The 12,210-nt window shown below is 42.9% G+C and overlaps 1 protein-coding gene across 1 annotated transcript in view; it reads left to right on the top strand.

Annotated features, from left to right (window-relative positions):
• Nucleotides 1-11,405, top strand: part of THSD7A (thrombospondin type 1 domain containing 7A) — a 341,657-nt gene extending 330,252 nt beyond the window's left edge. Inside the window, exons 25-30 of the mRNA XM_063123528.1 lie at nucleotides 538-711; nucleotides 1,832-1,927; nucleotides 5,365-5,447; nucleotides 6,998-7,208; nucleotides 8,194-8,281; nucleotides 11,239-11,405. Coding sequence (XP_062979598.1) covers nucleotides 538-711; nucleotides 1,832-1,927; nucleotides 5,365-5,447; nucleotides 6,998-7,208; nucleotides 8,194-8,281; nucleotides 11,239-11,323 — 737 coding nt within the window. The 3' untranslated portion in view covers nucleotides 11,324-11,405. The remainder of the gene's footprint in view (nucleotides 1-537; nucleotides 712-1,831; nucleotides 1,928-5,364; nucleotides 5,448-6,997; nucleotides 7,209-8,193; nucleotides 8,282-11,238) is intronic.
• Nucleotides 11,406-12,210: the final 805 nt, after the last annotated feature.

Genomic DNA, 12,210 nt, shown 5'->3' with positions numbered 1-12,210 from the left:
AGCTATGAACATTCTATGCCAGTGTTACAATCAAATAATCCTGCAAAAATACTTAAGGTTTAAGGTTACATAATAACATAGGAAGAGCCATGCTAGATCAGGACAAAGGTCCATCTAGTCCAGCACTCTGTTCAGCTATTGACTAGGGACCCACAAGTAGGACACGAATGCAACAGAACCCTCCCACCCATGTTCCCCAGCAACTGGTTTACATAGGCTTACTGTCACTGCTACTGGAGGTAGCACATAGCCATCAGGACTAGTAGCCATGGATAGCATTCTTCTCCAGGAATTTATCTAACCCCCTTTTAAAAGCATCTGAACTAGTGGCCATCACAACATGCTGTGGCAGTGAATCCCATAGTTTGTGCTTTTTGAAGAAGCATTTCCTTTTATCTGTCCTGAATATTCCACCAGTCAGCTTCACGGGATGACCCTGGGTTCTAATACTTTGATTGAGGGAGAAAAATGTAACCCAATATAGTAAGCCCCTCTAGTTACTAGTCTTTGGTAATTTTTGTTTTTATTATTGGGCAGGTGATTGTTACTTAAAGGAGTGGACAGAATGGAGCCTTTGTCAGTTGACTTGTTTAAATGGTGAAGACCTGGGCTTTGGAGGAATACAGGTTCGATCACGAGCAGTGATCATTCAAGACCTAGAAAATCAACACCTCTGTCCAGAACAGGTTTTGGACACAAGACAATGTAATGGTGAGTGCCAAAATCCCTTTCAGAGTCCAATCCATTTCAGAGTCCAATTCAAAGTTCTGCTAGTTTTAAGGTATGTACATTCTGTTAATTCACATTGCAGCAAAAGAAAAAAACAGGGAAGCAGTATGTCTGGAGAATCCAGGCTCTGTCACTGCTGTCCATCATAGCGGGAAAGGGGGCAAAGTTCATTGGTAACAGCATGCATTGCATGCGAAACGTCCACGGTTCAGAAGAGGCAGGACTGTATAAGATGGAGTTAGCAATGCCCTGATAACATCCAGGTGGGATTACTGTTATGTGCTGTACATGGGACTGCCTTGGAATACAGCTCCAAGATGGCTTACTGGAACTGGAGATTGGAAATATATATTGCCAACTTTGAAACAGCTTCATTGGGTCTTGGTTCATTTCAGAGTCCAATTCAAAGTTCTGGTGTTGACATTTACAGCTGCTCAAGGCTTCGAACCAGGGCACCTGTTGAATTCCCTCTCGTCATATGAGTCAACTCCATGCATTGGCTCATATTGAGAGGTCCTTCTTTGGACACCCCCATCATCTTAGATACAGAAGGTAGCAACTAAGAAAAATGCCTTTTAGGTGGCAGCACCACAATTATGCAATGTTTGCCCTAGAAGAACCCCCTGGCATCTGCGTTGATGTATTTTCACCATCAGACCAAGTTTTTAAGTATTTAAAATATATTTGGTGATTGGTAGCATACTGGTTTTATTTGCCATGAATTTTTATTGTGTGGTTGTTTTATTATATGTATTTATTTTGTGGTTTTAGAGTAAGCTGAGCTGGGAAATTTCTTTTTGAAGGACAGGGTAGAAATGTCTAAAAGAAATAAATATATCAATAAATAAAGTATTCCAGGACACATTTGTGTAGAGTTAATATGCACACATCAATTCCTGTATCAAAAAAGGCTGGTTGCCTAGTTTTACAGTGATGAAGAATTCTTCCCTGGATTATAGTTCATGTAGTGGGTTTGATTAATGAAGCTAGAAAGAAAATGGAAAAGAAAGAAGAAAAACTGCTGGGATTTTCCAATTGCTATGAATATATTTTCAAAAAAGGCAAATGAGTATATCTGACAGCTTTAATATCTTCAATTCAGATGGTCAGTGTTATGAATACAATTGGATGGCCAGCCCATGGAAAGGATCTTCTCGGTCAGTATGGTGTCAAAGGTCGGATGGTTTGAACGTTACAGGTAATTGTTCTTCCTCTTTCATGTTCTTGAAGAAATTCAGTTACATTCTGAGAAAAACAGAAATATCTCTTTGCTCTGGTCTACGTGAAGCACCCAAGGCTGAATAAGCATTGAAGTCCTGACAGAAAGCTAGAAAGTTAAATCTGTTGGAGTAATTGCATGCATTTAGGCTTGATTCACAATTGGTTTGTGTGGAACAGCAATAACCTGAAAAATTCCAAAGCTGCCATGTCAAAGAACAGGAAAATGGGAGTAGAAACCATTCTTGCCTTCATCTCCTAGCCCTGAGGCATTACATTGACCTGGTTCGCATGATCGCCACAGACCACCATTTTTATTTAAGCCACAATGGATTGTGGGTGCATACTGCTGCCCATTTTAAATATTCAACCCATGGCAGGTGGTCACCATGGCTTATCATGTTGTCTGGATGCACTGAAGGTGGGGTCTTGGCATGGTTAACAAACCATCCACAATCTTAAAACAGTACATGCCAAAAATCCAACCTACCTCCCCACCCCTCTCTCTTTGTATATGTATGTGAGAGAAAGAGAAAGCAGTGCATTTTGCTGTCCTTTGTCAAGTTTTTGCCCTTCAGAAAAATGGATCAGGAAATTATTTGACTAAAACTGAACTTCTTGAGATCCTACCAAGGTAGCTGATGTCTCCATAGGCTGACAATCATTATGACTCTTATCCTATACACACTTGCATTGGACTAACTCAGTTGAACTCAGTGGGACTTAGTTCTGAGTAGATATGCATAGGATGTTTATTCAGACAATGTGATCTAATATTAAGAAAGTGGTTGCATTTTGTCAATAAGTGCAGATACCAATGGACATAAAATAGCAATAATATGCAATTTATGCTTTGACTGGTTGCATGAAAACTGCCTAGCATTACTTAAAATTGTCCAGTATTACTCATTGTAAGGATTCATCCTAAGTATTATTCAAATTATTCAAGGTATTATAGTATCATCCACATAAGTTTTAGTGATTCATGGGCAGGGCAATGCCTATCTCCCCTGATGGACAGCTCCAATTTTGGAGCTCCAAAGAATTCCAAAGCCCTGCTGGTGAAAGCCTGGCAGTCCTGAAGAGAGGAAGAAACTGCATTGCCACTTCCTCTTCCCTTCTGGGGGCCATTTTTCATTTTATTTTGTGAATTCCACTGAAATCAATGGGAGAGAATTCATCTACACCAGCTCCAGGGCTGATGTAGGTCAGTAGCCAAGTTATGGGCATGTCTAAAGGCAAGGAGAACGGTGTGTCCTCCTTTGCCCTCATTCTGCAGGGTGGGGAATGGAAGGCCAGATCTCCCCTCTAGGACTGCATCCTAAAATGTTTAAATGGCTTTACTGAGGCAGACAGGTGTTTTCCACTGGTTTTGAGCAGCTGGTATATGTGCCGCCCTGAAAGGATTTGTCCTGAAATTCTGAATGACTGAAAGGGCTGAAATTCTGTTTCATGCTGTTTGGCTTAACTGCATTGTAACAGTGTCAAAATGCCAATAAACTGTCTTGAAATAATATAGTTAAAGTACATTTACTTTTGTATTTACTTGGTCCAGTGGTGGTGAACAAGTGGTCCTCCAGCCCTAGCAAGCATAACCAATGGTGAGGGATGATGGGCATTGCAGGTCAACATGTGGAAGGCCACAGGTTCCCAATCCCTGACTTAGACATAATTGTTGCTTTCCCCCACCCCCATTTGTTCTACTTCTGCCACGGTATAATTGTTTTGAGCTGCTTTTTTATATCCAAGTGTTATTTTTGCAGATACCTTAATTCAAAATGAAACGGGTGACGAAGCAGCTCTTTCCTCCTGTAGCCCCACAGAAGGCTGACATTTTGTAACAAGGGCGCTTACAGGCATGTGCAATTTATGCCAGGACGTACAAACGTTTTACCATTTCACATGTCAGCTAGCAAATCTGATCTGGGTCACTGTCACTCCTTTGGTTAACATACAGCTTACCTAACTGCATCTAATTGCATCTGCTGTTACCAGGATTTCATCATTGTTTCTCACCAGTAACATGGGCATAATTATTTCAGGGTGCTTGGGCATGCAAATGAGATTTCCAATAGTGAAACCTATATGAGGTCCGTAGCTAGGTTTATCTGCTGAAGAAACGTACTTTTTTGCAGAGACACTATCAGAGAACTGGGTAGCAAAAAATGGATTCTGGCTCAAAATGATGATGAAAGCCTGTGTGTGTTTATTGGATTAAAACAATAACGGTGCAGCACTCATAACATTGTAGCCACTGAGAATTAAGAGCAAAACACTGAGAAAGGTCACCATTGGAGAACCAAATATTTGCTTTCATTTATTGATCTCAGTCTTGTCATGAACATATCCCCCACCTCCCGCTTCCCCGGAACTTCTGCAACAGCCTTTTGGGTGATACCAGTATAAAGAATTCACCCCAAGGGATAATGGGTTGGATCCAGATGTAGGTGATGGAAGCGGACTTTCCCATCCCCTTCATCCCACGGCATTTGCTCTATCTCATCGAAAACACTACGCAGAGGGCCATGGGACCTTGCTGAGTAGGCTTTGTTGTGGGAGGAAGGGGTATCCCCTCCCCAAATGTGCAGAGTTCCACATTCAATGTGTGGAACTCCATTTTCATGGAAGGTGTCTCCACCCAATTTTCAGCGATTCCCCCTTTCCCCTCAGCCCCCCCTGATCCCATAGGCTTCCCCATTCAGTAGGGACCCTTCTGTGTAGCATTTTCAGGGGGCTGGAGGGACTGCCATGGAGAAGAGGGGTGGAGAAGTACATTATTATTATTATTATTATTATTATTATTATTATTATTATTTATTTATTTATTTATTTATTTATATAGCACCATCAATGTACATGGACTTCTGCCAGTGTAGTAGGACAGGCCAAATGTAGATTCAGTCCAAAGTTTCGACCTTTCATCCACTAAGTACATTTCAGAGAGGCCTGGAAAGGACAAGCATGAAGACAGAGAGACTGGGGCACTACTACAACAAGGCCCAATTATAGAAGGGGTGGGTGCAGGGGGAGGAAATGGTGGTTCTAAAAATATTTCGTGGTACCTTACCCCATTCTTTCTGTGGGGCATGTACATTTGCTCAGTGCTTTGAGGATCAAGATGAAAGTTTTGAATCACATAGAAAACCAATTATTCCCAGCATATTTTCATGGACTCCGCCAATTATCTCTTTGAGCAATAAAAAGTGAAATGGCAGTGAGCTACCAACATCTTTAGTGATGTAGAGAATGATTCAGATAAATCCATCCATTGCTGCTGACTTCCTCAGAGGAATGGTGAAGGAGTGGGAGAGCATCCTCCTCCATTATGGGATGTGATTTTTCCCTGGCTGCAACGCATAGCTTCATTGCTCTAGCGAGCCACCATTGTGTCAAAATATAATTTGTTTTGTTCTGCAGGAGGTTGCTTAGTGATGCGCCAACCAGACGTTGACAGGTCATGTAAGCCGCCCTGCAGCCAACCCTATTCTTATTGTAGTGAGGTATGTGCTACTGTGTCATACAAGCCATGAGGTACCCAACATGTGGCTACAGTAATATATGTACATAATATTGAAATGGCAGGAAAGACAGTGTTCTTAAAATGTTTAGTTGTGGGTAATATTGCAATAGGAAATCACAATACCTAGCTGAGAGACTGATCAAAATATGTTTGCGCCTGTTGGTCATTATTTTGAAGCATTTCTGAAGCTCCGTTCTGCCTTACGCCCCATTTTATTTACTGTAAACGTCATACCAATGTAAAAATTCTGAGGAAGTTGCCTTTGCCAAGCAGAGAAAGAAAGAGGCAGACAAATAAATGGAATTAAACAGGCCACAACTTTATGGAAGGAACATTGAAGACATGCATCAGCTAAGGCCACTGTTGATAGTTCTAATCCCTCCCTATGAGGTGTTCATGGAGACTGGCACCTCTAATTCCAAACCTGAGCTACCAAGGCCAGCCCTATCATTAGGGAGAGTGAAGCAGCCACTTTAGGCAGCAGATGCTGTGGTGGGGAGCAGCAGTGAGGTGTTGAGAACAGAGCTATGTGTGCCAGATGGTGTGCCCTGCACCCCCTAAGCTAGCCACAGGTCCAGCAGAGGATGTTATGTTGCCAGAATTGAAGTAATGTTCAACTCCTGTGTACATGGAATGTCATTCACCTTAGGCAGCAAAATGTCTTGGGCCACCTCTGGGTATTGCCTGAGACAACAAAGTCCCTCAGTCTGTGTTCCACTGTCGCTTGCAGTGTTTCTCCAACTGAATGGCAACCAGCCAGAATGTGACCAATGAGGATAAGCTGCATGTCAGAAAAGAGAGAAGCCAAACCTGGATATTTGACTACAGCATAATGTCCTCATCTCCCCACTCCAGCAATGCAACTCCACTTTGCCCTGCTTGTTTCCTCCGGCTGGTGGCTACTCGTGTGGGAAAGAGACTTTTTTATGTTCTGCTCCCACCTCTCAATTCCAGCCACACAAGGCCCCAGGCAACCATAACCCAACATCTCACCTGTTGTGAGGCAGAATGTGCTGTCTCTTCAACTGTGCCTGCTCCAGATTTTTGCAGGCCCTTGGGCAAGACACCCTCAATGGGCCTGCTCCATCAGTGAATCTACCTTCTCTCCGCCATTTTCAGCTGCTGCTGTTACTCTTCATTCTCTCTCTCTCTCATCATTGCTTCCACTTGCTTGCTTGTCAGGCAGAGAGCCAGTGAGGGAGTAGCTAGTGGCATCTAATGCTCCTCCTCACCATTACTGTTGTCTAGGCCAGAGTGAGAGTCAGGTAAGCCAGCAAGTTGCAATGATGAAGCGAAGGCGCAAGTCCAGGGAACTCTTTTCTTTTAGGTCCCTACTGGGTGTGGGCCCTCAGCTGGTGCCTGGCCATACGTACCGCCGGCCCTGCTCTTCGGTGCCCCAGTAATCTTCCCCCATCTCACAAGTTTTGCCATGGCAGTGAGGGCCCTTTTTTAATTGTTCTGTGACATGTTGCATAGTACTCAAAGACGTACGGTTTTGCTGCAGGGTGTAAAACACTTGTTCCTCCGCAGGCTAGAACATGTACTTGTGAAGAAGGGTACACAGAAGTAATGTCCTCTGATGGCACACTTGAGCAATGCACTCTCATCCCGGTGGTAGCCATCCCCACAGCGGAGGACAAAAAGGGAGACGTAAAAACCAGTCGAGCTATGAACCCCACACAGCCATCCAGTACCCCATCAGGACGAGGAAGAACTTGGTTCCTGCAGCCTTTTGGACCAGGTGAAGTCTCTTGTGAATAGTTAGTGCTGCTAAGTACTATAAATGAACATGGTAGATTTTCTGCCATCGTTGCTGTACTGCCTAATGATCATAGGAGACATAGATGGAGGTAATGCATATGGAGAGCAAGCAACTCATACCTTTCATTAATATCATATAAAAGAGTACTTCCAGTACTTTCGAGGTTTTCCTATACCCAAGTATGTTTAACATTTACCGAAACTTCATCAACACAAAATATTGAAAGATTTCACAATGAAGCTTGTATTGTACAGAGTAAATACATGCATGGGATTCTGGGTTGTGTCCAATGTTGGTCTTTCATCCCCATTCTCTAAGCAGGACTAACATTGGTTTGTCTCCAATGTTGGTCTCCAACTAACATTGGAGACAACCCAATGTCAGGCAAAATGTAAACATTGCATAACTTTGTGTCTTCTGTTATAATTGTCAGTTAAGGCTGTAACCCTGTGCATACTCATATAAGAGTAAGTCCCACTGAGCATAGTGGGACTTATTCTGGGTAAGTATGCATAGGGTTACACTGTAAATTGCCTTTTTGACTGCCAGCCCCTAATGAATGCATTCACTGACTAAGGAAGGTATCATATAGTTTGATCAATGGTGTGAATTTTAATTTTTTTAGAAGAAAGAAGTCGTACAAAATAACTTGCCCAGGTTCTAGCCACATGCAGTGTTACTACATGTGGCCTGAACCAAAGCCATCATTGATTGAACCTTGAGATCACAGAATCATCAGAGCAAGTTTTGTTCTTCACTCTCTGACCTCTTTTGTACTGACATATTGCAAGCAAAAACGTCATCCCATTTGTCAGCTGAGCAATTTCATGCAATATCTAAGACACATGATCAGGCAATATCACTAACTGGATTTGTGCAAGTCTTTTATGACAACATCCTTGGATGGGGGGAAGTATGTTGAGTACTAACTTGGAGACTAATGACTAACGTTCGTTCCTTTTAGATGGCAAGCTGAAGACCTGGGTTTATGGTGTAGCTGCTGGTGCATTTGTTTTGCTCATCTTTATAATTTCTATGATTTACCTAGCCTGGTGAGTTCTTTAGACATTTGTTACCTTTTAGACTACTCGTATAAAAGCAGTGAGTGCAAGATTCATCTACAGTTATTTGCATACTTTTTCATTTGGAGTGTTACATACTTTTCACCTTCAACAGCCAGTGTGGTGTAGTGGTTAGAGAGTTGGACTGGCATTCAGGAGACTTGGGTTCTAGTTCCTATTCAGACATGTAGCTCATCACTGACTCTCAGCCCAATCTACCTCACAGAGTTTCTGTGAGCATAAAATTGAGGAGAGGATCATGTGCGCAACTTTGGGCTCCTTGGAGGAAAGGTGGGATATAAATAAAATAAATAAATAAATGTTTTTTTTAAATTAATGAATTTACCCCATCCATCTTAGTACTTTAAGAACTTAGTACTTTATACTTAATCACTTAAATATATTAAAGGTGCAATGCTATGCATGTTCAGACAAACAAACAAAAACCCTGCAACACCCAGCATTCTGGGAGTGCTGGGAGTTGTAGGACTTTTTTTCTGTCTAAACATGCATAGGATTGCACCCTAAGTGATTGTTGCTATCCTGGCTTCTATTGTTTTTTTCCCCATTTGCCATGATCTAACTGCTCAGGTTTTACCTGTATTATGATCTGGTTTTTGTTGGATTTTTTTTTCTATTCAGCAACACACACACACACACACACACACACACATCTTCTGATTTTTAATGACAGAACCAGTGTCTAGTTTTCTTTACACACACACACACACACACACACACACACACAAGTTTTCTTTACACACACACACACACACACACACACACACACACACACACACACCATTTTTTAAACAATTAACCAGTTACTGCCATGACAGGAATGCAGAATCTCAGGCTTGGGGGTCAGATCTGACTGATATGAGGTCCCAATCCAGCCCTGGGGGTTCCCCATATTGCCCACCCACCGATCCTTTGGTAGTTTCTCAGTTGTTGTGCTGTTTTCCCTTCATTTTAAAACATTGGAATGCCTCTCCTAAGGCTTAGCTACTGCCAATAAAAGCTTAAAGCGAAAATACCCTGGTAATGTTGCCCCTGACCACTTTGCCTTCTGCCACATCCACTACTGGAATGCGTCCCCCAAGACTTTCTCCAAAATGGAATTTGAAAGAGGTTCAACACCCCTGTGCTAATTAGTTATTCACTTCCGAATATGCCAGTTTCATCTGTATTTGCATTAAAGTTAGTATTGCATAGATAGATAGATAGATAGATAGATAGATAGATAGATAGATAGATAGATAGATAGAATTTGTATCCCAGCTTCCTTCCATCATGGAACTCAAGGTGGCTACATGTGGTTCTAGGTGGTCCCTCCTCCAAGCAGTGACCAGGCCCAGACCTGCTTAGCTCCAGCAAGGTCTATGGATGGGTGAACTCATCTATGTTTGATTCATCAGATGCTTACTTGCTGTTACACGTCAGGCTTAGAGAGCTTCTTTTGAGGCTTGGCGAGGCCTGATGAATGTTTGGCTAAGGTGGCCATATTTGAGAAACCCCAAAAGAGGATGCCCAGTGTGTGTGTAGGGGGGGGGGAATGATACACTTTCCAGAAGCCCAGGAAAGCGCACTTTCACCTCCTCTGCTCCAATCAGGACCCCAATTGGAGCGGAGGAGGGGAAAGTGTGACATTCCCCCACCACTGCTCCAATAGGGCCTTTTCTATAAGGTCTGGGAATGACACTCCCCTTTAAGGTCCCAGTTGGAGCAGTGTGTGGGGGGGGAATGATGTACCTCCAGAAAGCACATCATTCTCCCCCGCCACACTAATGGCAACCTTAAAGGGGAAATCATGCCATTCAGGACATTATAGAAAATTACAGAAAATCCTGCCTGACAGCCAGGATAGAACAAAAACCAGGACAAATCCAGGAAAATCCTGACAGTTGGTCACCCTATGTTTGGCAGGATTCGTGCCTTTATGGCCACCATTTACTCAATGGGGGGAAATACATAATTTCCGGAGCCTCTATTGTGGCACACAACGGAGACTCCGGATGAGGGCAGACAGCTTGTCAGGCTTTGCGGGCTCTTAGAGTGTGGGTCTGTGAATGTGCCATGGGCACCAGGCTGAGTCTAGGGGGTGGGGCAAATGTGCGAGAGTCCATCAGACTGCCTGACTCAGTTGGGTGCCCGCCCCTAGCCTCCTGTGCCTTCAGTCCATGCCCTGGGTCCTAGCTAAATAAAGTTATTTAGAGAGCAGTCCTATGGGCCACCTAGACAGCATAGGATATTTTGGATTCCTGGATCCAAGGTTGGAGACAGTGCTCTGTCCTCAGTGCGGGGAATCCATGCTTCCCTCCCAAATGGCAAGGAAAGGACCCTGCTGGTTCCCTCTCCAAGGTAGCAAAAGAGAGGGAATAAAAGGGCCATTGTGGTGGGAGGGAAGGGGGTTGGAGAGGCCAGGTTATGCTGCATCCCCAGTTCCCTCCAGTCTCCTTCCCTTCAGATGCCCCCCAGGTAGACAGCTAAAATACAGAGTGGGAAGAGCAGGGAGGTGAAGGTGGCCTCTGCCACTCCTCCTGCTCTGTATAAGCCTCCAAGTTCAGAGGTGTACGGCCATCCTGATCGGATTGCACCCTTCAGTGTTTACGGGCTCAGATCTGTCGTTAGGACCATAATCGGCAGATTTGTGTCGCTGTTTCGTTCTATAAACCTTGATTCAAAACTCTCAAAATACCAGTCAACTCATCAGAACCTCTGGAGGTGAGTGTGAGTTTTCTGTTACACTTGTATGAGCCAGTATATTAGATGTTAAACGTCTGATGAAGGCTGATTCTAATCGGAAAATTAGTGGATGCAATAACTACATAATCCATGCTTTCATTTAACTCATCTGGGCTGAAATTAAAAATAAATCCTGTATGTTTGATATTATTTCCATCACCTTGATATCTGGGGTTTTAACAGTTTCTTTTCATTGATTGCAGCAAAAAGCCAAAGAAGCCTCAGAGGAGACAGAACAACCGTCTGAAACCTTTAACTCTGGCTTACGATGGAGATGCGGACATGTAAAATAATGACTTCCCATTGACTTTTGTCTCTTGAAGCTATAGTGTTCAAAAACAGCATGTACGTTGTGTACATTACAGAGCAGATGTTAACACCACACCGGGGTGGGGGGGAGGGGAAGACTTCACAATGGCCATGGATATTCCAAGAAACATGCTTGGTTCTAGACCATCAATTAGTACAGCAGATTCTGGTGGCAAATTTCTATTGTAAGCACAGCAGTTGGAGGTCGTAGTGTGGCCTTCCTTTGAAACATATAAACTGTAAAGCCACTGGTGTCTCCAACCCATTGTACGTGACCTAATATCTGAGAGCTGGTGCCAGAACTATCTGCTGCATTAAGCTAGTGTACTCAGTAAGCATGAAGAGATCGTACCAAGATGTCTATAATGCTTTATATACAACCTATATACTCAGTTGCACCATATGTATTAATCTGTCAAATTATATATGGGCTAAAGAGCATTTTAGTGCTTAGCAACTTGTTAACTTTAACTGAAAATAACAACCCACTGAGCCGGTTTGGCATTTTGGCAATGGAAGGCAGTTTTTCTTAACTTGCCTTTCCTAGAGTGAAGATTTGCAAAAGACTCTGTCCGATTACCAGGTTCCAGGTACTAAAGCGCCATACATACCCTGATCAAAGAGTGAAGCATTTTCAGGTTCAATATTTTATAGAGGTCGTCTGGAAATTAATATCCATGTGTAATAACTTTTTACTTTCTCTAACTCTCAAACTGTTGCCTGCAACTTTTTTGCTCTACATAAGGCAATTTTTTGCACTATATTAGTGCAGCATGATATGCACTTATTAACTAGTATTGCCATAGAAACTGCCTCTTTTCAAAAAGAAAAAAGAAAAAGGGGTGATGGTGAGGATGCTGCATCTT

This window comes from Elgaria multicarinata, chromosome 1 (genome assembly GCF_023053635.1).
Source record: "Elgaria multicarinata webbii isolate HBS135686 ecotype San Diego chromosome 1, rElgMul1.1.pri, whole genome shotgun sequence".
Lineage (NCBI taxonomy): Eukaryota > Metazoa > Chordata > Lepidosauria > Squamata > Anguidae > Elgaria > Elgaria multicarinata.
This window is presented reverse-complemented; position numbering and strand designations above follow the sequence as displayed.